Source organism: Achroia grisella, unplaced genomic scaffold (genome assembly GCF_030625045.1).
Source record: "Achroia grisella isolate CSIRO2021 unplaced genomic scaffold, CSIRO_AGI_Agris_v1 utg719, whole genome shotgun sequence".
Lineage (NCBI taxonomy): Eukaryota > Metazoa > Arthropoda > Insecta > Lepidoptera > Pyralidae > Achroia > Achroia grisella.
The window spans coordinates 1,214,760-1,242,445 of record NW_026713002.1 but is presented as its reverse complement, the minus strand read 5'-3'; the positions used below and the strand labels follow the sequence as shown (position 1 = coordinate 1,242,445).

At 36.3% G+C, this 27,686-nt stretch overlaps 2 protein-coding genes and 1 long non-coding RNA gene across 3 annotated transcripts; 1 reads left to right on the top strand and 2 right to left on the bottom strand.

Annotated features, from left to right (window-relative positions):
* Positions 1 to 137: 137 nt before the first annotated feature.
* On the top strand, positions 138 to 8,741 carry LOC131850219 (zinc finger and SCAN domain-containing protein 21-like). Its single transcript, XM_059200389.1, has 6 exons — positions 138 to 461; positions 1,420 to 1,691; positions 2,411 to 2,609; positions 3,689 to 3,830; positions 4,406 to 4,586; positions 8,456 to 8,741. Exons 1-6 carry the CDS (start codon positions 297 to 299, stop codon positions 8,622 to 8,624), a joined length of 1,128 nt encoding a protein of 375 aa, XP_059056372.1. The 5' UTR covers positions 138 to 296; the 3' UTR covers positions 8,625 to 8,741.
* Positions 8,742 to 13,013: 4,272 nt separating this feature from the next.
* LOC131850237 (uncharacterized) lies at positions 13,014 to 23,609 on the bottom strand. Its single transcript, XM_059200407.1, has 9 exons — positions 23,523 to 23,609; positions 23,329 to 23,394; positions 21,346 to 21,480; positions 19,031 to 19,096; positions 17,530 to 17,661; positions 16,866 to 16,981; positions 14,739 to 14,920; positions 14,046 to 14,229; positions 13,014 to 13,149 (listed from the first exon to the last, which is right to left on the bottom strand). Exons 1-9 carry the CDS (start codon positions 23,607 to 23,609, stop codon positions 13,014 to 13,016), a joined length of 1,104 nt encoding a protein of 367 aa, XP_059056390.1.
* A 789-nt stretch (positions 23,610 to 24,398) lies between these two features.
* Positions 24,399 to 27,596, bottom strand: LOC131850216 (uncharacterized). Its single transcript, XR_009357825.1, has 3 exons — positions 27,579 to 27,596; positions 26,438 to 26,903; positions 24,399 to 24,465 (listed from the first exon to the last, which is right to left on the bottom strand). It is a non-coding gene; the product is annotated as an uncharacterized LOC131850216 (long non-coding RNA).
* Between the last annotated feature and the right edge of the window lie 90 nt (positions 27,597 to 27,686).

Sequence of the window (27,686 nt, the reverse complement as noted above, 5' to 3'; positions counted from 1 at the left end):
TTATGCTTTTAATAAAAACACATGATATTGTAAGTTTGGCTCTTATTCATATATTTTTTTCTAGTGGCAATATTGATAATTGCCAATTTTGACAGATTAATTGAGGAAAACACAGATAACACACATTTTACATTGAAAATGAAACAAAACACAATGAAAATAATAAATAAATTTATATTAAGATATTTTTATTAAAACTTGAAATATTTACAATGCGTATATTATTCCTAATTTAATGTTAAGAATATTAATTAATGCACTTTCAATAGTAGTCATTGTATAAAGTGCTAAATAAAATGGAATCTTCGGAATCAACAAGTGTTATTTCTACCTCGGTGCCAGAGGTTGACGAAATTAAACAGTCTTGTAGAGTTTGTATGGCTAAAAAGGTTAATATGAGTCGAATTTTCGATACGGAATCGAATCTTATCGCTCAAATTGAATTCTGCACTGGAATTCAGGTAAGTCTATATTAGAGTGAGCGCCAGGAGTTCTATGATAAACAGATAAAAACTACATCTCTTTATATAAAGATCGCAATTTAACTCTTTTATGATACATATAAAGATCAAAATCTTCATATATCAGTTTACAAACCCTGCAACCTTCAAATCTGATTAGTGTGCAGTGTTAAACCACTACGCCGGGGGGAAAGGGGATTGTTAGTAATGTGGACTGATGGTCTTATTACTAGCAATGTACCATGTCAGGTTAACCTCCACGCGGTTCCCCCTGAAAACAATCGTGATAAATTTTGGTGAATTTGTCACAATGGGTTAACTAATCTGACCTCATGCTAATCTTATCGTCCTCCATTCCATTATCATCCATAAAAAAAACACTACATCACCAAGACAACCAAGGTAGGGGGAGGAGGGTCAACAATGTAGAACAAGAGGTTCATATACTTTATTTAAAAATCATGAACTCTACTTTGCCATTATCCAATGGCTGGGGTTTCAGTTTTTGTATTACATAAGTTCCATATTTGTATTAAAACATAAAACTTTAACTGTTTAACTGTAATCAGCCAAGACAGGGGGTTAAAATTATAGATATTGGTCACAATAATCTCATCTTTTGTTTAAATAAATATTGACCTTGCACAATTAACACAGCGCCAAAATACAATCTCTGCTTACTGTGGGTCTGCTTACTAGTCCCATGATAAGCAGAGATTGTGTTATGGGTGCTAGACTACTGGTATTAATACTTATATAATTTGTTTAATAACATAATATACATAGAGAACACCCAGACCAATACCAACAATCATACTCATGAATACAAATGTTTGCATCATGTGAGGAATCAAACCCACAACCATTGGCAGACAATCAGGTTGCTAAACGGCTAGACCAAAGGCTTGTTAAAGCGAAAGCTTTTATTTTAATTAAAATCATGTCTATTTATCCACAGCTTACAAAAGAAGATGATCTGCCATCACAAATATGCAATGTATGCATCACAGATCTCTCTGTTGCACACAAGTTCAAAACTAGGTACATACATGCAGACAATATGTTCCGGAAACTCCTAGCTAATGTAAAGATTGAAGCCAGCGATGATGAAACCAACAATGAATCTTATAATATAAATGATGACGATGTAAAAGAAGAAACTCTGGACAATCAGATTGGTGATGAAGCAATAAAAAGTGATGTAAAAGTGATGACAAATGTTGATAAAAGGTATTATTTTTAGCCCATTATCCCAATACTGGGTATTGCTTTTAAAAGGCCTACAATTATAAGTATTTTTTAACTGACACAATATGGATGTAATCTGAATTAAAATTAAATAAATAAATTACAATGGCAGTCAGATATCTGAACTTTTCAGTTGAGGGGAACTTAAAAATTCCAAAAATTAGTTATAGTTGTGTGTAGATATGTTTCAAACTGAAATATTTGCACAGATAAATATAGAAAAACTTACAAAAGTATAAGTCATCAAACATCAAATGCTATACAAACTAAACAAGACTGTTTAATTTGAATTTGTATCTATAGCCCTTTTTGACCTGAGGATTTTGTCTGCTGCTCATTTCAGAAACAGCTTGACCTATTTGGATGTAGTTTTCACTAATGTGTTGTAGTGAGCTTCACTTAAAATTAACATTTATTTTATTATAATCTCTTTGTAAACAAAAAATATGTGGTTCACACTTATGTTTGTGTCCCATCCAATTCAATGGGGGTCAACAGTGCCCTCAGATTAGAGACATATCCTTTAGGCAGGAGTTAGCTGTCAGCTGCTCCATAATAATATGCAATAATTCTTCCACGGATTTCAAGTGCCATCTGTCCTCTCGATAAAGCTGTAAAGGCCACCTGCAACCAACAGCATTAGAATGGTTTAAAAAAACTCAACTAAATAAAAATGACTGAAGTAGTTTTTTCTTTTGCAGTAAGATAGTTATACAAAATATACCACAAGTGCGGAAAACGCGTGGTCCATATAGAAAGAGTGAACAACCAAAGCGACTTCGGAAGTATAAGTTCAAAAGGCTGCAATGTGAACCATGTGGTATCAAGTTCGCATCCAGAGAACTGTCGGATGAACACAAAAGGAACATACATAAAGAGAATGAGAGTTGGGTGTGTGAAGTAAGTATAATAATAATGTAAGAATAGTCACCATTCAAATAAACTTAATATAAGCAATTTTGAATAATCATATTTTATTCTACCACTCATTCGGAAGGCAGACTCATCACAAGAAGAATGAGAAAGAAACTTGCATGTTGCTGTTTTAAATAAATATTGTTTTATCTAATTAGACATTAATAGTGTAAGATGTAGACAGCAGAATGGGCCACCTGATGCTGCCCCGGATCTTCAACTTTTCGAGGCTGGGCAAAAATTAATAAATTGCATTACACAATTTTAAACAATTCATAACAAACAACTTAGTTCAGTCTATAAGTACTAGATGGCGCTATATACAATATTTGTAATAATCGTTACATTTAATACTTCATTATGTTAAATATTAAATAACAGTGATTTGATCAATATAGGCCGAATATAATTAAATTAATCAATTAACAATTAAAATAGTCATTGTATTGAACTTGCGCTATCATATATATACATACCGCCACTTCAACATAGTAAAATTATAATTAAAACTAATGTTTTTAATTTTTGCTGAAAATCTAATCATTTGCAGCAGAGACCTTAAAGTAAGATTATTAATTCCAGTCAGTAAAATGACATTTCCAGTGTTGCAGGTTTTTAGTCCCAAATAAATAGTGATGTGGTAGAATCGAGTTTTTACAATTAAAAGTTAGTCGAGATTACGTTTTTTTTATTCAATATCAAATTGCCTTTATATAAATAAAAATTCTAGTATTAATTCCTCTGAATCTCTGTTTACATTTTTTCCCAGCTTTTATAATAATGTTATAGTGAGAAATTTTAATATGCTGGTAAGGTCCATATTTCTAAATTCGTATTATTTAATACGATATGTATTAAATATTTAAAATTAAAAAAAAGTCTTCCATACCTAATAAAAGGAAGCATGACTAAATGTCTAAGTCTATTGATTGCCGAACATCACTATTGTAGCGGGTCACCCTTTTTTGTATCAGTGACAGTTGCACTTGTCATTTCACTGACTGGAATTAATAATGGTACTTTAGGTTAAATAATAGCACATAATTTGTCACATGTTTCTGTAGATATGCGGTAAGATGTTCATCCACCGGGCGTCGCTGTATACCCACACGCGGTCGCACCTACCACCGCAGTACGGCTGCGAGAAGTGCGACTACCGCACCTGGCACAAACACGATCTCGTCAAACACTTGAGGATACACACTGGTAATATAACTTGATTAAAGCTATCATTCACAACACAAATCGACGGCCTCGGTAGTCTAGTAGTTTACTTCAGATGGTCGTGGGTTCGATTCCTCCCACAGCACAAACATTTGTATTCATGACTATGATTGAATCAGTCTGAGTGTTTGCTATGTATAATATGTGTAATTGTATCAATTGTCTAGTACCCATGACACAAGCTTTAGCTAGCTGAACTTGGGTCTAGATGGCGCTGTTTGAAATATACTATGATTATTATTATACGGTATCATACGGCCTATCTGATGGTAAACAGTTACTGTAGCCCATGGACGCCTGAAACACCAGGAGTGTCACGTGCGCGTTGCCGACCCTTTGGATAGAGGACCTTAATATATTCTTGAAAAACCCCATGCTGTAATCTCATGAGAAAACCTCAACAGGAATTTCTTCCGCAATCTAAGTGTACGCGGAAGTCAAGCAAGTTTAACAGTCAAATTAGCATTGGTACGGCGACCAGAGAGATGATAATAATATTATGTTGATAGGTTCCAAAATAGATTATAGGTTTTCAAAACTGAATTAACCTATTGCAGGGGAGAAGCAGTACCAATGTCATTTCTGTACATCATCATACCACACGTCTTCGAACCTGACGGGCCACATCCGCCGGTTCCACGAGGGCCTGAAGAGGTTCCAATGTCACCTGTGCGACCGGAAGTTCTTCGACCGCACCAAACTCAACAGACACGTCGATTCGCACAATGAAATAAGACGGTTAGTTATTTAGAATTAGTAAGAGGAAATGTCTGAAATAGAGGTATATAATAGGTTGAAGAGTAATCGTTTGTCGTGGTATGGGCATGTAATGCATAGGAATGAAGATCATATCTTAAGAAAGTTGTTATATATGAATGTGGATGGTTATAAGGACAGAGGAAGGCCGAAAAAGAGATGGATGGACTGTGTGAAAGATGATATGGTAAGAAAGGGAGTAAATAATGAATGGAAAAGAAACATATTACGCCGACCACAAATAAATGGGACAAGGAAGAAGCAGATGATGAAGAGGAAACGCCACTACACATCCTATGCGGTTATAGCCCAGCCAAGCATATAGGAAATATCTCCCGAGGAGAATTTACACTCTATATATAAAATTAGTATATATAAATTTCATTACTTTTTAGTTTGTTTTTGTTTCTATTGTAAATAATGAATAAAGATTTTTCCTTTCTTAATCTTAAGAGGCCTTTCACATTTTTTGGCCTAAAAGCAGGGTCTTTGGGGTTCTGGTTCTAAGAAATTAAGAGTCGGATATACATTTTGATTCCTGAATTATATAGATAGATATCTAATCTTAAAAACAACATCTTTGAAATGTTAATTTTCTCTTTGTTAGTCTTCATAATTTCTAAAATAGTTTATTCAAAAACGCTAAATGACAGAAGTTTGGGGTCGTCGTTCATTAATAAACAAACATAAATTGATATGATATCTTTACTAAAACTTGATAATTACTTTATAAATTGAGACAGCATCGTCCTTTTTTTCATTTTCAACTTAAATATCTAAAAAATTGATCATAATTAAACCCGAAATTTCAACAAAACTTTGCCATAATCATTTCTAATTTTCTCATAAATACAACGAAATTTTTGCATAAAAAAAACATAATAATAAAGTTAATATACTTGTAAATTAGAAATATGAAAAAAAAATATAAGTTTCTAAGAAAAAAATAAACAATAATAATAATTTAAAGTTGTATAAATTCCGTTGCGCCAAAAGTAAATTCTCAGTGCTGCGCTAGCGCTCGTCGAGGTAGGACCTATGCCATTTTTTACAACACCGCTACGATAAGACATTCGTCAGTGAACATTAGTATAGAGCGACTAAACAATTTTGATAATTTAAGTAATATTTAATTAATTTTGCTAATATATACTTATTTCTACGAATATTAATTTAAAGTTGTTGTTAAATATATATATATAGATATATAATATTTATTTTAGCATGCCAAGACAAAAGTACAGTTATGCTACAAATAAAACCTACCTACCCTGCTGGACTATGAAAAGCACAAGAGCATGGTATTTCGTCACACTAATGGCAATTAATTGTTAAAATTAAAAAAGTATGGCGTTATTTTTAAAATTTAACAATTAGTTGCCATTGTTAAATTTTAAAAATAACGCTTATCTGAGAGAAAAATGTAAGTAAAATGTAAACCAATTTTACTTTATGTTTATTTTGTAGTTTTTTTCTAAATTAAAATAGGGTTATTGTTTATAAAAATACCATTATTATTTTTACGTACATTTGTCTTGTGTTATATAGTGTATATCATCTAGTATGCAATGTGGATTGTAAATAAATTACCAAATTATATGTAAATTATATTCCTTAATGTTTAGAGATATTTTATCCAATTTTATTTTATTTTACACAATACAGATATTTCTAAATTGCAGCTATTCTGTTATTATACTCGTTGGACTTTCATTACTGTACAGTTATGTCAAATAATTATGCGTGTTTGGGTGAAAAGTCAACAACATTATAAATGTTTTTATTTAGAGACTAGCTTTTAGCTCGCGGCTTCGCCCGCGTGAATATGGGATATATAGGTTATCGCGCGTTTAAAGATCCGTGTACAGTATTGGGACGTTATATATAAACCTTCCTCTTGAGTCTATCTATTCTGTCTATTAAATAACAACGAATCAAAATCTGCGTAGTTTTTTAAGATCAAAACATACATAGATCTATTACATGTGTAGATGATATTTTAACCGGAAATTGAAGCCGTTAAAATGGTATTGGCAGATCAGTTGGAATCATCGGTATTCTTGGTATATAAACTGGTTGCCCAGCTAACGTACCGGTTATAATGGTCTACAATTAAATTGTCTTTCAATTCTTTAGTAAGCAATATATCCAATGGGACGCCATTGCACATGTTCGGCGGGCTTAAATTTCATGACTGGATCATGCTTTTGAGAAATTCCTTCCTCAAGTTTGAGCAGTTAGTGTGGGAAATCACTATCTGTGCTTCCATAAAAATGAGCTTTCAAATTTGTCAGTAATTTTAAACTTTCAATTAAAGTCCATAAGGGAGACGATGTTAATGACACAGAGTCTTTCAGAAATCTCCAGCAAAAGTATAAAAGTAATCCCGCCAATGAGAGCAGAGGTGTTTCTAAGGTCTTTTAAGGTTCTGTCCAAAATCTATATAGCTCATGGTGATTTCATTACATATAATCAATGAGGCGTCTTATAATAATTTATAAAAAGGTTTGACATTAACAATTAATTATTTATCAAGAATCAAGAATCGGCCAACCAAGAACGAGAAGCAGCAATATCAGCCAATATCATGTGGCGACGTCAATGATGCAGGAACAGCCATGATAGCAGTTGAAGCTTTTTTTTTACAACTTAGAATGGCAAACAAGCGGCTCTCCTGATGGAAAGGGGTAACCGTCGCCTATATACATGAGCAGTACCTGACATGTTCATATCAGCATATTGTTTCCCTCATGCCTTGCCATTCCTGAAAACTCGGGTGTTATTCCCCTGTACCTTGTAAATTCACTACCATATATATACACAGGTAGTCTATATAGATAGATATACATATACCCTGAGAAAGGTCATAGACTACTTTATAGTGCGAAAAAAGTATTGTAAGGGATTAAAAGCAGAGATGAAAGGTTGTATAAAAGTATCGTCATTGTTTAAGTGAAACAAAGAAACTTTTTTAGGTTATAATCTAAATATATTTCCTTTATTTGGTCAATTTCATTATACTACGCTGACGAAGTCGCGGACACACCTAATATACATATAAGGATGGGACCTTTAAATCAAAACAAAGCCTTGAAAACACAACTATCATATATAAATAAAATAATTATTTGCTAAGTATAATATTTAGAACAAGTGAATATGGCAATAATGTATCCGACTCTTATCATAAATTATATTGTATCTATTAATAAATAAACTGAATTAATATGTAAGAAGAATTAATTAGTAAATTTATGTTATAGTAATTTCATCTTCCTGTCCTTATCTCAATTATTTGTTACTCATATTACTTAAGGTTTTGGCTTTTAGTTGTACAATCGGCCAGCATCCTGACATCAACCCTCTAGAAATAATATAATAAAAAAATATGGTCATTATTAGCACTATTAACATTATTAGCACTTTGATAATTAAGATAAATCACGTTATTTAAAAAAATCCAATAAGTAGTTTATGTTACTCAGTTAAGTAGAAACATATCACATTATTAATTAAAATATTACAAGGATCAAAATGGTTCATACTAAATCCACACCGATTGAGCTACACGGTTATTTGCGTCTGTGTGCGTGTATTACTGTGTGTGTGCGTAAATCCATGCGATTAAACCTAAAGTTGAGCGGCATCATTTTGTAATAGGCCTCTTAATGTTTGCCAGAAATTTAGCTATTTGTTGATATCAGTTATGCTCGTTTTATCATCATTCTGTCCAAAATTAGACATAAAAAAGTTTCCCCCTTTCCGCCATTTTTGGAGCATTCAAGTCGAATAGTACAGGATCCGTTTCGTTTAGTACTAGATATGCTAAAGTCCATTTTACTGGTTTACAGATTTGAATGTGATATATGTCATTCATTCTTCACACGCCGCTGTTACTGGAAGAAGCACCTTCATCGGCAGCACAATGTGGAGATACCACCACAGCGGCCCGGGAGACGACCCACATGGTCTGCGGAGAAGCTGGTCACTACCCCTCAGGAGCCAACTGACCCATCATAGGGGCTATCCGTAAAAATAATGTGTGACAAAGTATGACCAAGTGTAACAATGGGGTGAGAATGGGCCCTATATTTCAAACTATATGACTAGTAAAACACGAAATATCCCTAAAAACAAAGTGTGACATCGTGTGACAAGGGGTCAGATTGGGTCCTAAATTTCGTGACGTCATATTTCAAACTATATGAATAGTAATCCACGAAATTTACGTTAAAAAAAGTGTGACTAAGTGTGACATTGTGTGACAAGGGATTACAGCGGGCCCTAAATTCCGTGACGTCATATTATATCAAACTGTATGAGTATTAAAACACGAAATTTTGAACTATTAACGAAAAGCTTAATATTTCCCTATAATCGTATTTCTCTATAATCGTAAGGTTTAAATTGTTTTGTTGACGAGTTTACACTCGGTTTACTAGAGTACAAGTTGATAATATGTGACGTCACACTAGGGATTGTGGTGTCCTCTCTCTCCCCTCTCCTTGTCACAACTGGTGACAATTCACCAGTTGTGACAAGGAGAGGGGTTGAAAAAACATGAAATTCATATGAAATACTTCATGTATATCCCCATAGCACGAATGTGTTCATGTTGAAGTCACTCACAGGGAATTTTATTGTTTAAAAGATGGAAAATGGTGTTTATTTTTCGAAGATTTTATTTAATTTACAATAATAGTAATAATAATGTCACTGGACAATTCACGCGGCGGCATGCAGTAACAAGATAAGCAGAGCTTGTGTTATAGGTACTAGACAATTCAGAGATACTTAGATACGTTTTTTAAATACATACGTAATATACAAAACACCCAGACCGATACAAACAATTACACTCATGAATACAAATGTTTGTACCGTGCAAGGAATCGAACTCGCGACTAACGGCAGTAAATCACTAAGCCTGTTAAATATCCGTATAGACTTGAGACAGAAATTTGTTAATAATTATTATTTCTAAAGCAATCTGTCTGTTCGGTTAGATCTTTTAAACTACGCAACGGATTTTAAGGCAGTATATAGAATGATACAAGAAGAATGTTTATTGTATAATACATGTACACCCGTGCGAAGCCGGGGCGGGTAGGTAGTATAATATAAAATTATGTATGGCAATAATAAAACCGTAAGTGCAATATTTAATAGAATAGTTGGAGGGAAGAATGTTAAAAATTTGGACTGTTGACTACATTGCTAGCCTTGTACCATGTCAGGGTGACATCCACGTGTTCCCCCTGGAAATCATGATAGGTTCCTGGTGAATTTGTCACGATAACCGACCTGACTTCATACTCATCTTATCTCATCAGTCACTAGTGCCCCGCCAGCGTATACCGTTAGCGCAGGAGGATGAACCGTAACCATCAGCCCAACGTGGCGAATTCATTCGAAATTAACCACGATTCAGGGGTTACCGCGTGGAGGTCGACCTACATGGTGCATTGAGGCCACTAACCCCCACGTATTGAGGCCACAGGATTATTAGTAGCGGGGGTTGTTACTAATAATCCTTCTCCCTTTATATAATATATTAGTATAGATAATTTAAATAAAAATCAGCATGAGTTACTTGTGCCTGTGTATTAAAAAAACAAAAAATGTTAACATAGTATAACGTGAAGTTTTCGCTGTCTGTTCGCTTAGATCTTTTAAACTACGCAACGGATTTTAATGCAGTATTTAGCAATAGATAGAGTGATTCAAAAGGTAGGTTTATATATACAATGTACACTCGTGCAAAGCCGGGGTCGGTAGCTAGTTATCTATATTACGACTATATCTATATGTGTATATGATATTGTAATAAACCCTTATATGTATGGGACCATACAAGTATGTGTTACTATTAGTAAGTACTATTTATCTCCAGTAACTTATTTATGTATATATTTTAGAAATATTAGTAAATTATATGTAATGTGATTTTCGAATCAATACGGTATTGAAACCTTCATGAAAGAGCTTATTCCTTCTTAAAAGACCTTGCAATTTCCCTGGTGTTGCGGGTGCTTATGGGCAGGGGTAATCACTTACCTTCAGGTGGGCCTCAAGCTCCTTTGACCTCTTTAACCTCACGGGGTTCCCCCTGGAAACCATCATGATAAATTCCTAGTGAAATCATGATGCGCTAACTGACTTGACTTCATGCGTATCTTATCATCTTCCACTGGTGCCCCGCCAGCGTAAACGGTTAGCGCAGGCGGGTGCACCATTCCATAATATCCATTAAAAAAAAGGTCTGTTCATCCACTTATTCAGGACGGGACGGACAGAAGAAGTCTGTTTCTTGTTCTATAATCTATACCACAGATAAGATAATATTACATATCTATACAGATAAATAAAATTGGAGTATCTGTTTGTAATATTGAAATAACCGTTTTTTGCTACATGCATATGAATATAAATACGGTACATACATCAAAATAACATTTGTTACCATTTTTGTCTGTCTGTCTGTTTGTTCCGGCTAATCTCTGAAATGGCTGGACCGATTTTTACGGGACTTTTTTTGGCAGGTGGCTGAAGTAATAAGGAGTAACTTAGGCTACTTTTATTTTAGAAAATAAAATTATACACCACGCGGTATTCCACGCGGACGGAGTCACGAGATCAGCTAGTATATATAGCTATATATATTCTCAAACATAAAATGTATGATTTTGTACTGAATTTGCTATTATATTTACTAACTGTTATTTACATTAAAATTGTATGAGAGTTATACACAACAGTATTACATGAAGCAATGATCTGTTGATATATTAAATATAAATATATTAATATAAATAAATTGTTTATACAGACTGGGTTTTATTTTTATACACTGAGCAGTGTTTTTAAATCTTTTTCATTACGCTATCCCTTTACAGGTAAAAATATTCTGGCCTTGTGACATAGAAAACGAAAGAAATAATTTAATTATAAGCGTACATACGTTAGCTGGGTAAAAAATTGTTTTCATTTGTTATTTTTATGAAATTTGTGTTTATATTGTATATTTACCTAGACTTTTTCTTTCAGCCGACGACCCCCGAGTGAGACTTAAGTGACCCACAGATTGAAAAACACTGCATTTGAGCATCATTACCAAATTTCCTAAAAATAATAGTAATAACTGCTATCAAACGGCAACAGTAACGACACAAAGAATATAAACTTTTACTTAGATGGTACGGGTCATTGGGCTCCCTAAAATGTGGTCGAGCGCAGTGATGGCTGGCTCTTCCGTCATACACGTGAACGAGTGCTGCTTGTAGGGACTGGTCGGCTCTTATCACTACGACTGATTTAATCTTATTGTGTACTTATATTTAACCCTAATAAATTAGTGCTGGTTGGTAGTTTGTATTCACACGTTTCGAATTGTATAATGTGAACTTACAAGGATTGTTTAAAAGAGCAACACACAAGTTTCTTGGTTGTTCTTGTTATGAGACGACTTTCCGAATGAGCGGTAGATTTAAAAAAACATTGTTATGACCCATCTGCACTCGCCCCCTATCGTCCGGTGAAGCTGTAAGCAGCGGCAGCCAACAGCATTAGAGTAGTCCAGAACAAAAAAATAACAATATAAGTGAGATATCACGTGCGTCATATGATAACGACCATGGTGCTGTTCACGTATATAGGCGACGAATTAAGTTTATTTGAATAAATAATAATAATAATAATCTCAGGACAATTCACACAGAGCCATCTAGACCCAAGTTAAGCTAGCTAGAGCTTGTGTTATGAGTACTAGATAACTGATACATATACATAGATATTTTTTTTTGTAAATACATACATATTATACATAGAAAACACCCAGACCGGTACAAACAATCATACTCATGAATACAAATGTATGTGCCGTGCGAGGAATCGAACCCATCGCGACCATCGGTCGTAAAGCAGTGTGCTTGACCGCTAGACCACCGAGGTCGTCAATAAATGATTTTCTATTCTTTTCTACTCTACTTTATACTTCTGTTTTTGGTATATCTACTCTTTGGTTTAAACCGAACTGGGCTGTCCACACAATATGGTAGTTCTATATTTAAAGTCAGTAGGTAGGTAGGATTGTTATGGTCAAATCAGAACTTATATCTTGTACTCAAAAATAAACATTATTATATCTTCTAGAACATACATTTTATATCATAATTATAATTAGATTTAATCTTTACTAAAGTTTATAAGCATAAATCATGTTAATTAATTAAAAATATATTGTGGTGGTTATCACACTCAAACTAGATGGCGTTGTAATCACTGAAATCTGCTTTAACAGAAATAAAGAGGCATGCTAAACAGCTTAACCACTGAGCCTGTCTAAAAATAAAATTAAATAAAAAACAGTATTTTTATGTTACAATTATATTTTTTAACCGTTAAAAGTGGTCAGTCCGATCTTAGGCAGCGGTCGGAGCATCGTTTGAGACAGTCGACGTCGTTCCGACAGTGTGCGCGGCAGCTGGCTTGACAGCGAGTCACTGTACGGACGTTTGTACGTGCTAGTCGCTCATCAAACATTACGCTGTATTAAAAATAAGCAAAAATAAAAATTATTAACACCCCTCTGATTGTCCAATTCAAACGGGGATCGAAATTACGACGGCCTGAGCTAAGGTTCGAAACCCTAGCGGTGCCCTCAGACTCAAATCGTTTCCGTCAGGTGGGAGTTGGGCTACGATTGCTCCATAAGTCCATCCGCGTGTTTGGAGTGCCATCTGCACTCGCTCCCTATCGTCCGGTGAAGCTGTAAAGGTCAGTTTTTTTTTTGTTAAATTGACAATGTAAGTGGGATATCACGTACGTCACATGATAACGACCATGATGCTGTTCATGTATATAGGCGACGGATACCATTTACCATCAGGTGGGCTGTCAGCTTGTTTGCCATTAGAGATAAATTCTAAAGATATAGAAAATATAGTTTATAGGTTACACTAGCCGTGGTCACGAGGAACGCCGAAAGTTGCAGAGTGTATCACCAACCCAAGGTGTGCTCTTTGCGCGTCACTGGGCCGTCCAGTGGGTTGGGATTTCAGAAATACACCCCGCCCAAGAGTAAAGCCAGGAGACAGCCAGGTACTCAGATACAAAACCGTACAACCCAGAACGAGGAGGGGATGGACACCAGTTCGATGCCTTGATTTCGGCATATATGAGTGAGGGACATATCGGAGTTTTTAGTGACGAGGAGTCTCACAGTACTCCTTTGTCTCCCCCGGGGTGGGCGGGTCTCCATGAAAGATTTTCTCCAAGTAAAAAAAAGGTACCCTACAGGTAAGTGTCAGCGTAGCGCAAGCGCCTCACCCTGGCCCAGTGTGGCTACGCCCATGAGTCTCGCCTTTTTTAATTTTAATTACCTTGTTTCCTTCCAAATTCCTAAAAATATTCAAACCATAGACAATAAAATATAGAGCGTACCTGTCTATGAAAGGTACGGAGGTGCAGGTGGCGGCGTCGCAGTGCAGCACGGGGGGCGCCACCGCCGCCATCAGGGAGCTGTCCTCGCCCACCACGTATGGTATGTGGTCGATGTATACGTTATCAAATAGACACATCCGCTTCATGTACTCCTCCGTGTGGGTGAACATTGTTGGAGGAATTCCTGATGAGGTAATCTAATAATAATCTCAGGATTCACACAGCGCCATCTAAACCCAAGTTAAGCTAGCTAAAGATTGTGTTCTGGGTATATAGGAGATATTTCATTTACACATGGCTGGGCTACGACCACATAGGATGTGTAGTGCCGTTTCCTCTTCATCAACTGCTTCTTCCTAACAAATAAATGGGATACATTTATTAAATGGGATACATTTATTTGTGATAGGCGTAATATGTTTTTCTCTTCCATTCATCCCTGTTCGCAGTCATCTCTTTATTTACTCCCTTTCTTACCATATCATCTTTCACACAGTCCATCCATCTCTTTTTCGGTATTCCTCTGTCCATAACCATCTACATTCATATGTAACACCTACCTTAAGATATGATCTTCATTTCTACGCATTACATGGCCATACCACGGCAGACGATTACTCTTTAGCCTCTCTGATAATATAATTGCTTGTTTTCTACCGTTGTGGTATAAAAAAACTTCATATATATTCTTACCAACAGTATAGTATCTGGTGTTACACATGTGCTCCTGGATCAGTTCTGAGCGGTTGTTGAACCATCCAATCAGCCACTTGAGGTCCTCAAACTTGGTGATCTCATCATTGATGACTTTTCTCGTGAGACGCAAATATTCCACGTCCGCTTCTATCACGGACTCATCTTTGTCTTCCCCGTAACTGAGGATAAACGAACATAAATATAAGATTACTAGCTGTGCTGTATAAGCTATATTACTGTAAAGTTTCATTAAAGATTAGTAGTTTTTTGCGTGAAAGAGTAACAAACGTCCGTACTCACAAACTTTCGCTTATATTATATTAGTAGCTGTACCCGCGGCTTCGCTCGCATTGAATAAAAAATATTTGCTATCGTCGTCGTTGATCTCATATTGTATTATTTTACTGATAAAGGCTATAACAGAATAGCAGAGAGGGTGGACTCACTGCCCTCACTGAGATATAGACCGTTTTGTGTCATTCATTAGTTTATATTATTGTATGTTTATTTTATATTATTGTATGGGCAACAGTTGTATTGTGTGAAAAGTTTTTGTTTGAAATAATAAAAATTATTATTATTATTATTTCTCTTTTTAAATAAAAAGTATCTGTTCAAAATCTACCCTGTACCATCGTAAGCACAGATTATTATATTAGAGTCCGTTAGTTTGTGTTCCCGCGGTTTCTGTTCCCCTCTCTTACCTACAGTACTGAACTGACCGTACAGCGGCCTTGACGCGCGCGCGCCTTTATTGTGAATTAAAACAAATTAGAACTGTGTTAAACCTACTGTGAAACTGGAAGGCTAGCGAAGATACCTTCGAGACCCTGAAGCCCAAGAAATCCGCAGAACCATACAGGTACGTGACAGACGCTTCCACATCTTTTTCCCTATATATATATACATAGTACTTTCCCTAACATTTTGGTAGCAGAGAGTAAATTCCCTAACAGTATCCTATGTTAATTCTAATACCTCCAAGAGCATGTGTACACAATTTCATGATGATCGGTTCAGTAGTTTTTACGTGAAGCGTAACAAACATCCCTTTTTTCCCATTTATAATATTAGTGAGGAATAAATATTATTTATCTAATAAATTAACGCGGATAAAACCGCGGGCACAGCTAGTATTAAATAATGTAACCAAATATTATTAAAAAATAAATTATTAAACTTTTTGGTACATTGTGTGGCACAAGATACCTGGTTCTACGTAATATGTTTATATAGGGTGGAAACGGGATTGTTAGTAATGTGGACTGGTGATCTTATTGCTAGCAATGTACCATGTCAGGTTGACCTCCACGCGGTTCCCCCTGGAAACCATCGTGATAAATTCTTGGCGAATTTGTCACGATGGGCTAACTGACCTGACCTCATGCTCATCTTATCATCCTCCACTGGTGCCACGCCAGCGTATACCGGTAGCGCAGATTAATAGAATTCCATCAAAAAAAATGATTATGTGAATATATATAGGTGTGTATGTATATGTATATATATGCATATAAGTTAGTGTTAAGCGCTTTTGCTACAGATTCCGGGTTACTGATTCTATTTTGATTGTAATATTACTTACTTCCTAATTTATAATATTACAAATGCGAAAGTAACTCTGTTGTCTGCCTGTCTCGCTTTTACACCAAAACTACTAAACCAAATAACTGAAACTTGGTGCACAAATAGTCTAGACATTGAGAAAGAACATATGTTACTTTTTAACGATAAAATGGTTGTAAAGGGTTGAAATGGGAAATGCAAGTTTGTATGAAGTTACATTTAAAAGTTTTTACATAATTATAAAAAAAAAAACTCTGCTAGTTAAAGTATGGCCCTATAGTGGAGAATGGTTAAGGCCGTCTGAAAAGAAGGTAGCACTCCTAAATGGACCAGATGAATGTCAAGTATGATGCAGTTAGTCATTCCATAGTATAAAACAAAGTCGCTGTCGCTGTCGCTGTATGTCTCTATGTATGCTTAAATCTTTAAAACTACGCAACGGATTTTGAAGCGATTTTTTTAATAGATAGAGTGATTCAAGAGGAAGGTTTATATGTATAATATATGTACACCCGTGCGAAGCCGGGGCGAGTAGCTAGTAATAAATAAAGCTCATACTTGCGATACTGCATCTTGAGTATGGCTTCTGACATATGTATGCGGAAGATTACGCCGGGACGCAGGTGAGCCTGGTAGAGGTCCTTCGGCATCTCCACGAAACCGGACTCCCACTCCTGTACACAGATTGATGATGATGAAGCCTTTTATTTCCATATCTATCAGTAATTTTTTTCTATTCTATTATATTCTAATTTTTAAAGCGAAAAAGGGTTGTAAGGGGTTCAAAGGGGAGATGAAAGGTTGTATAGAAGTAACGTTATTTTTAAAGCTAGAATTTTGAAAGTTAGTTTTTAGGCTGTTATGTTATTTATTTAATTAAAATAAATATGACATTCAAACTTTATAAAAGTTTTACCCTTAAGGGGGTAATAAAATAAATTAGGGATGAAAGTATGTATAGAAAATAGTAATTATTGAGGCTAGAACGATGAAACTTTTTTCTTTCTTAGGTTAGATTATTAAATATTTTTGCAATATTTGTCCAAGGTATTCCACGCGAACGAGGTCGTGGCACAGCTAGTTATAACAACACTCATAATTTTATGAGTATGTTATGCCCGAGCTAGTCGAGGCGAACCAGTAATATTGAGGAAAATGAAAGGCAATGAGGATAAAGTAACACATTTTAAGGCAAGGCATTTAGAAAATTATGTTATCTCACCTTTACAGGAGGCTCATACGTGTCATAGTTCGGCTTCTCTTTCCTAGACTTCTTCTTCTTTTTCTTCTGCTGCTGCGTCTCCCACTTGTTGCTGCGTCGGGACGGCATTTCTGTTGTGCTCGCGTTCTTTCCCTGTTTATTAACATACAATCACAACTGATATCTTAGATGGAGTAGACAGGCATTGTCAACTGTCGACTGCGTAATAAACATCAAAAGTACCGAGAAAAATGGCCTATTTTTCTTAACCTAAAGCAGCCTACACCGAGCAAAATAGCCCACACTAATCTAAGAGAGTCTTCTCTCGGATTATTTTTTGGTTTGTTGTCACAGTTTACTTCTACGGTCCGTCAGAAATTTAAATTGACATATTTATTAATGTCGGTCTGAACTCAAGTCCCGGGTAAGTTATATTAGAACGTCTATCTAAAGTAGCACTAGCAGGCTCCTACCAGATGTCTGGGCAGGGAGCGAAACACGAGCGGTGAAATGAGTGTTGATGTACTTCGGCAAGGAGTTCCTTTAAACCTACACCCGGATCACAAGTCGCGGTTAAGGTCTTTGCTAGAAGATGTATCTAAAGTAGCACTAGCAGACTCCTACCAGATGTCTGGGCAGGGAGCGAAACACGAGCGGTGAAATGAGTGTTGATGTACTTCGGCAAGGAGTTCCTTTAAACCTACACCCGGATCACAAGTCGCGGTTAAGGTCTTTGCTAGAAGATGTATCTAAAGTAGCACTAGCAGACTCCTACCAGATGTCTGGGCAGGGAGAGAAACGAGCGGTGAAGTGAGTGGTGATGTACTGCGGCAAGGAGTTCCTTTAAACCTACACCCGGATCACAAGTCCCGGGTAAGTTCTATGCTAGAAGATGTATCTAAAGTAGCACTAGCAGGCTCCTACCAGATGTCTGGGCAGGGAGAGAAACACGAGCGGTGAAGTGAGTGTTGACGTACTTCGGCAAGGAATTCCTTTAAACCTACACCCGGATCACAAATCCCGGGTAAGTTCTATGCTAGAAGAAGTATCTAAAGCGGCACTAGTAGATTTGAACCAGATTTGACTGGACAGGGAGAGAAACAGTCGTGAAGGTGAGTGTTGACGTACGCCGGGAAGGGGGCCACTTAAACCTACTCCCGGGTCACACACGGAACTGCTCTGAGTTTCCCTCTCTGTCATACGATGGAACCACCTTACGTACGGCGAATTCATGGAGTTCTATTTTTTATACGTTGTTTGGGCTATTGTCTGCGCTTGGACCTGTAACACTGCGACTTACATATCTCTATTGTGCTCGCCCTTTTTCAGAGATCACTACCTAGACCCGTCAGGGACAAGAATTGAGAATATTATTAGGCGCGTTTTAATCAGGATACAGTGTATACTTTCCAAAGAGATATTACGTTTATACATGAGTGGGCTACAACCACATAGGATGTGTAGTGGGGTTCTAAACAGTTCGTCTCTCCCATATTCATCGTTTTTTTTTATATATACGTACCTCATCATCAACGGATACCGAAGTCGCAAGTGGTTTGTTGCGTCGCTTATTGTAACCGCGGCGCCTCTGCTAATATAAGAATAATCATTACTAATATAACAAATGTGAAAGTAGGGATGTTTGTTACGCTTTCACGCAAAAACTACTGAACCGATCATCATGAAATTTTGTATACATGATCTTGGAGGTAGTAGAATGAACATAGGATACTTTTTAAATAAAAAATAAAATATATTTCAGCGCCATCTAGCGGCCAGTAATGAAGTTATTTAGTGGATTCAATGCGAGCGGAGTAGCTGGTAAAAGCTAGTAAACTATATAAAAATCGTCTATGTAAGTACGGGTATCTTATAGGTATCAGACGACCTCGTTGGTCTAATTATTTAGCACGCTACTACGGATGGTCGCGGGTTCGATTCCTCGCATGTTGCAAACATTTGTATTCATAAGTACGAATGTTTGTATCGGTCTGTGTGTTTTCTATGTATATTACGTATGTATTTATAAAAAAATATATATTTATATCAGTTGTTTAGTACCCATAATACAAGCTCTGCTTACTGTTGGACATGATGGCGCTGTGTTAATTGTCCAGGGTTATTTATTATTATTTCAGAAGCCTATGCACTTGCTTTGTAAGCAGCTTTAATTGAAGGGCACAAAAGGATTACAAAATTATAGGATAATAACAATAATTATCTCCAGACACACACAGCGCCATCTAGACTCAAGTTAAGCTAGCTAAAGCTTGTGTTATAGTTACTGGATAATTGATACAAATACATACATATTGTACATAGAATACACCCAGACCGATACAAACAATCATATAAATATTTGTACCGTGCGAGGAATCAAACCCACGAGCATCGGCTAGTAAAGCGGTATGCTAAACCACTAGACCACCGAGGCTCTCAAGAGATTAAGGATAAAGAAATAACTTTGCAATGAAAACTTTATTAAACTCCAAAATACAATCTTATTCATCAACATCCTTAGGTTCTGTTATAGAATCCACATACACTATCGAGTTGCATTCTGCTGCATCACACTGCAGCATTGGAGGCGCTTCTACAGGAGTCACTGAATACTCATCACCAATTACATATGGATTACCATCAATCCATAGCGCATCGAACAGACAGTAAATATGAACTTTTATCGTCATATAACTTATAAATTTGTAGATTCTTCCGCCACATTCCCCCAAGTGCTCCTTTATACTCCGATCCGTCTTGTACATCAACAGCAAGTTGTGGAACTTCGTTATCTCATCCATGACTACCTTTTTAATTAGATTTGTATATATTATATCGGCTTCTATATGCCGTTCTGGGTCTTCGTACATACGTTGCTTGATCCTGAGGATAGCATCAGACATTCTAACACGGAAAATAACGCCCGGATTCATCTGGTCGGGGAGTATGCCCGGCTTTTTGGTGCTAGTTGTGAATTCGAGGATCCTGTCTTTAACCGGCTCTGGATAGAGGTAGTGGTGTGGTCTTTCCCGGATTTTCGGACCGCTCAGTGTGTCAAATCTCCTCGTGTTCTGCGGAAGAGGAAGCCGGTTAAAACTTCTCGAGTATTCAGATTCTTATTGGTATTTTATACGCAGGATGTAGGTTATCATGAGACTTTTTGGGCTGGTGTGCTGTGTCAAACTCCTTGTACTTTTCTTTTGACGTCTTACGGCTATATGTCCCCGACCTTTCTCCATACAAAACGGATTACTATGAATTATTTTCTACACTAAATAACCATGAAACTTTGTCCATAGGATAAAGCTACTAATATCAATATTTCACAATTAACTGAAAACATTTTGCTGTATGTAGTGAACGATCTGAAATACGCGAAAATAACCAAAAAAGCACTCTGTTTAGCTGTTTCGAAAGAACAATATAAGATCGTACGAAAATTTAAAAAATATTCAAGGCATTGGAATTTTAATGAATTTTCAGAATAACAAAAAAATATATTTATATTAGCCGATTAAAGCGAAACTTAGAAAGTAAAGAAAGAGAAGTTTAGTTTATAGTATGCACTTATAAAATGTATTTAAGTTTACCTATCAGCTGTCTGGTACTCAAAACCCAAGCTCTGATCATCTTGGAACTAGACGGCGCTGTGTAAATTGTCTTGGGTTATTGTAGTGTATGTGGGAAAGTGAAAGGAGCATTATGTCTTCTCTATCGCACATTGCTGGCGTCATGTAGGCATTAAGGCGTGAAAGGCAAGTGAAAACAGTAGAGTACAGCCACACACTATATTTGGTCGCGTTAATTTGTGGATAATTAGTAACGAGTAAGATCAACCTTAGGGCTTCGCCGGATCCTGTTATGTTCGGTATCTCCTTCCCTATGTGAGTCCAGGTATGCTTCGATCTTCGACATGTCATATGGAGACCAGGTATCCTCTTCGGCACGGTACCCGTAATCAGGCACTGAATTCTGTAATATAAAGAACTTAGTTTTAGGATAGCGTGGAAAAGAATATAAATAACATTTACATTTTTTGTTAACTATTCTATTGCTGTTGGCCATAGCTGGCCTTTACAGCTTCACCGGACGATAGGGGGCGACTGCAGATGGCATTCCAAACCCGCGGAAGATCTTCTGGAAGCTACTAAAGGCCAACTCCTCCCTGACGGATATGGCGTTATAATGAAGGTACAGCTAAGGGTTCGAACCTCGGCTCAGACCGTCACCATTTCGATCCCCGTTTGAATTGTATCTATCGGAGGATTACTGGCTTTAGTTTATGGAATGTCAAACAAGCTGACTGTCCACCTGATGGTAAGTGGTAACCGTCGCCTATATACATGAATAGTAACACAGACATCACTTTATTATGACACTCTATTTCCATTTTGATAGGTGTTTATTATCAATGGATGATAATGGAATGGTGCACCCGCCTGCGCTAACGGTATACGTTGGCGGGGCACCAGTGGAGGATGATAGGATGAACATGAAGTCAGATCAGTTAGCCCAACATGACAAATTCATCAGGAATTTATCACGATGGTTTCCAGGGGGAACCGCGTGGAGGTCGACCAGACATGGTACATTGCTAGCAATGGGATCATTAGTGCACATTACTAACAATCACCTCCCCCCTCTATTTGATAGGTAGGAACAGGTACAGTTTCAAGTTTAATAATAATAAACTAAAAAAATCTACGAATAGGGCGTTAGTGGAAGATAGGTTAGGTAGGATAGGACAAGGATAATGTCCGGTGCTTTATAACTTAGCATATAGGTATATATAAAAGCGTAATTATGTGTGAGTAATAAGCAAATAAACGATTTATATATCTAAATAATTTATTTATCTATATCATGACATAATCCAGGAGAAATCGCGGAAGTCGAAATGATATGGTAAAGCAATGGGGCAACTAGTTTCCATTATTATGTCATTCCACTGTTATGTTATCTGTGATACTACTGCCACAGATAATATATATTGTTACTAAAATGTATAATCGTATAACAATACATTTTAATCGTTGTCATAAAAAAATTTATGAACTGTATGGGACACAGTTACCTAGATATATCGCTGTAATAATTGTAGTTAATAATGGCTAATAAGACAAATCGAATATTGTCTACTAAGCACTGCAGTGTCTAAACTGTATCACCCCATCTTTGATTTTACTATTGTTATTTAGTATATAAGATCAATATTTTTATCTGACACTCGCACTGCCAACTCTCAATAAAATAGCAGAAACAACATTGTATGTTATATGTTATATTAACGAATATGTATAATCTATATTATACATATTCGTTAATATAACATATAACACAAGCCAAATACAATAGTGTATCTAATTCTATAATTAGATACACTATTGTATTTGGCTTAGGCCTGTAATAATAGTTGTGTAAGTAAATAAATAAATAAATGTACATGATTGATCCCTCGTTCAATTCAAACGGGGATCGATATTACGACGGCCTGAGCCGAGGTTCGAACTCCTAGCGGTGCTCTCAGACTAAAGTCGTAATCCGTCAGGCGGGAGTTGGCCTTCAGTCGCTCCATAAGTCCATCCGCGGGTTTGTAGTGCCATCTGTACTCGCCCCTTATCGTCCGGTGAAGCTGTAAAGGCCAGCTGCGGCCAATAGCATTAGAATAGTCGAAAAAAAATGTACATGTTGTCAGTCTATTATCATCTGTATATACATCGTCTCAATCGACAACATCGTATTATTACCCCGCAACAAACTGCATGACCCGATTTGCTTGCAGCCATTAATACAAATAGGCGCGAAAACCAATTAACTAACCTTGTCGTGTGGAGATTTTTTGGGTGCCATCATGTTGACTGGTTGCTCATAGATGTCATCTTGAACCTGAAATTGAAATTAAAATAACATTTTTATTCCCGCCGTTTTTTATTCTTTTTTATGTTATGTCCCGTCGTCTCTTTAGTAGGTGAGGCAATGGTCGTTTGGGAGTACAGCTTTCGTAGTCTGTATACAGCTATCCATGCTTTTTTCTTTTCTGTGACGTCAATACACATTATATTGTTGTTAGGTTTAGGACAATCACGAAACCATAATGTCATATCTTATTCTTGAAAATTCGTTTTGCATACTGATACTGAATACTTATTTTTTAATTTTTTTAGTTTTAATTTTTTTTTTACTTTTATTCTGTTGTTTCTTTCTCTAAACGACAATGGATATTTATGACGTTTTTTTATTATCATTTAGATATTTTGTTCCGGAAATTTTATATGTAAGTATGAGTATAAAACATGTATATGATAGTGTAATACATGTATAAGATGTCTACCTTACCTTACAGCATCCTAATAGCTTTCCATATTTCCTTTGCTATGGACATATTTTTTATACCATTGGAATGGCATTCAACCGATGGTATGCCAATTGATGGTAAACCGTAACCGATGCCTAATTATTATATATAACATGAATAGCATTACAGGTATCATGCCATCACGTGATATCCGTGAGACCACTCACCATTATAATATCACTGCCTAATTGGCAGCCTACAACCGGCAGCCGAAACGGCTTCCAAAGCAATCTGGATAAGTGAGAGAGAGGTATTCACGCAATCGATCCCCCGTCCAATTCAAATGGGGATCGATATTACGACGGCCCGAGGTTCGAACCTAGGGGTCCTCTCAGACTAAAATCGTATTCGTCAGGCGGGAGTTGGCCTTCAGCCGCTCCATAAGTCCTTCCGCGGGTTTGGAGTGTCATCTGCACTCGCTCCCTATCGTCCGGTGAAGCTGTAAAGGCCAGCTGCGGCCAACAGGATTAGAGTAGTCCGAAAATATTTAAAAAAAAGACTAGTATAGTTGTATAATCTATTATAATATAACTTACATTCGGATAATTAAAGTCAAAAGTTGCACTCTGGTCCGATTTTGCAATCGATGCTGCAGACAGGAGCTGTAAAAGATTTGTATAAGATCTCTCAAAAATACAATAAAATGCAAATTTTATCGTATTTTTCAAATTCAAAAATAATTTATTCATGTAGAACATTCTAGCCGCTTATGAACGGAAAATTTTTTATATTATAATATTTTTCCTACCGTCCAGTTCAGTATATAGATTCAGAATCAGATTTCAGATTTATCTATTTAAAGGTTTAGTGCGTTAGTTACAAACTTATACGAGACAATAGTAAATATTAAGATTAATATAAATTTGACATTAATGTGATACAATATATTAAAAAATTTACTAAAGTTCTTCTAGATTTCAAAATTGATTAATCGACTATTCCTTTTGACAATTTATTATAGGTATATCATTAATAGCAATGGAATGCAGCGTTCTGCGCTAAAGATAAGGCTGGTCTCGAGAAACCCTCGAAACTCAGAAGCTAGATAACCCTAAAAACTCGTGATCCATCATTCCATTTAAACATGGATCATAAGACATCTTTTTCCGAGGTCTGTACAGTGGTATCCCCCAGTCGTCAGTTGACTTAGCATTCAGCCACTTCAGTGAAGCTAATGTAGTCCGAAATAAAATATTAGTGTACATTATTTATATTATTAACCGGGTCTTAACACGAATAATTTTATGGCAAATAAAGGTATTTATATACTCTCTCTACATTTCGACTATTTCGCACTAGCCATGGTTACGAGCTGACTGAGGTAACAGCGATGTCAATGTAGATAGCTGACAGCAGTTTTTTCATCTACCGTCACAAGATTGTTCAACGAAAGTTCGCGGCACACAGCACTAGTATCCGTACCGTACACTTATTGACTGTTGATGCTATTGAACTTTGCTTGAATTTATTTAGGACTGGTTTCTACGAAGAAGATAATTTTAAACCATCGTCTCTGTTGAAATTGGAAAGTTTATTGTTTTAATTTTAATCGCTTCCCGGACCATTAGTGGATAATAGTGGAGACCAGTAGAGAGGAACTTAGGCGCATGTGGTTCAATCCCGGTTAATAATTAAATAATATAATAATAATAATAATATCTCAGGACAATTCACACAGCGCCATCTAGTCCCAAGCAAAGCAGAGCTTGTGTTATGGGTACTAGACAACTGATATAAATATATGGATATTTTTTTTATAAATAAATATATATTATACATAGAAAACACCTAGACCGATACAAACAATCATACTCATGAATACAAATGTTTGTACCGTGCGAGGAATCGAACCCACGACCATCGGATACTAAAGCGGTGTGCTAAACCACTAGACCACCGAGGCCGTCAATAATAAACAAGTTTAAATAAAATAGTAAATTGATTCATCAAATATTAATATTCTTTCTCACCAATCCAAATAAAAACATTAAAAACATTTTCCATTAAAAACTGTACCCGTCGCTCGATGGAAAGCGACTGATTGCCAACTCTCGTAAACAAATGGTCACAAAGTAATTGGTTATTAGTTAAATTGATTCCATTGTTATTATATAAACCACAATAAAACTGGGGAATAAATTTTACACAGCAACGCTTTTTTGTATTTTTTAACAACTTTTCAACTTCACTAGTTTAGCCCTTGACTTCGAACGCCTAGCTGAGCGAGTGCGTATATAAAACACAAAATATAAGTTATATAACATTTTTTTTTTGTCTACTCCAATGCTGTTAGACAGATGGGAAGGGAATTGTTAGTAATGTGGTCTCATGAACCCGTTACTCTCAATGTACCATGTCAGGTTGACCTCCACGCGGTTCCCCCTGGAAACCGTGATAAATTCCTGGTGAATTTGTCACGATGGGCTAACTGACCTGACCTCATGCTCATCTTATCATCCTCCACTGGTGCCCTGCCAGCGTAAACCGTTAGCGCAGGCGGGTGCACCATCCCATTATCATCTATAAAAAAATGCTGTTAGCCGCAGCTGGCCTTTACATTCCTTTGGTATTTACTCTTTGACATTACAGCTTAACCGGACGATAGGGGGCGAGCGCAGATGGCACTCCAAACACGTGGAAGGACTTATGGAGCGGCTGAAGGTCGACTTCAACCTGACGTGTGCTTGACATGAAAAAAAACGAATTCATTGGTATTATTATACATATAAAAAAGAGCTCTGAAGTAAAATTACAAGAAAATACAGTAGACTTGTGAGTATCCTACTATTTTTGCTCGTCGTCGGTCGAAAATACAAATATTCAGTCGGCCATTTTGCATTTCTGAAACACTGCACGCTCTTACAAGGAAAGTGGGAAGTCGGAGAAATTAAAAACGAAGGATACAAAAATATATTTACTAATAAGGAGCAAAATACATATATTCATAGACTGCTTAGACTGCGAGCTTCGGGCGTAGAGTTTAACTGAATCCTAGATGAAAATCTGTCCCGCCATGCTGCTCTCTTGTTGGCAGGTGTATCTGAAAACATAGACAATATTTTTTTATTTAACTGAAACGGCAAAAGAGCTAACGGCCCACTATGTGGTAAGAAGCAATCTTCATATATAATTTTTAGTGGAATATTGCACCCGTCTGTGCTAACACTTCATCAACCGCCGTATTCGCATCTTCGGCCCCTTATGCTTATACTTTTTTAATAACCCTACCATCCAGTACGGACAGCTACTTCAGTTGAGAAGAACTGACAAAAAATCAACTGGTACATTTTTTCACCTATTTTTTTTAACACTGGACAATTAGCACAGCGCCATCTAGTCCCACGGTAAGCAAAACTTGTGTTATGGGTATTAGACAACTGATATACTTACGTTTTTTTTTTTGTAAATACATACATTATATATACAGAAAACACCCAGACCGATACAAACAATCATACTCATGAATACAAATGTTTGCATCGTGCGAGGAATCGAGTCCGCGACCACCGGAAGTAAAGCGGTGCAATGTGCTAAACCGCTAGATCACGGAGGCCGTCAACTATGATTTTTGTGATTACTTTCGATATTTAAAAATGTACATAGCATTCAAATAGTGTAAAACTATTATATTTAATGTATCGAAAATCCCTTATCTAAACAAATAACAACAGGAATTTATACAATTTTAAACCATTTTACAAGTAGAAATACGTACCTTTTTGTTTTCCCATAGCACAGATAACATAATATTACATACCCATAGGAAATATAGGGAAACCACGGTCGATATTCCCTCGTTCGCCATTCACTTTGATCAGTTTAA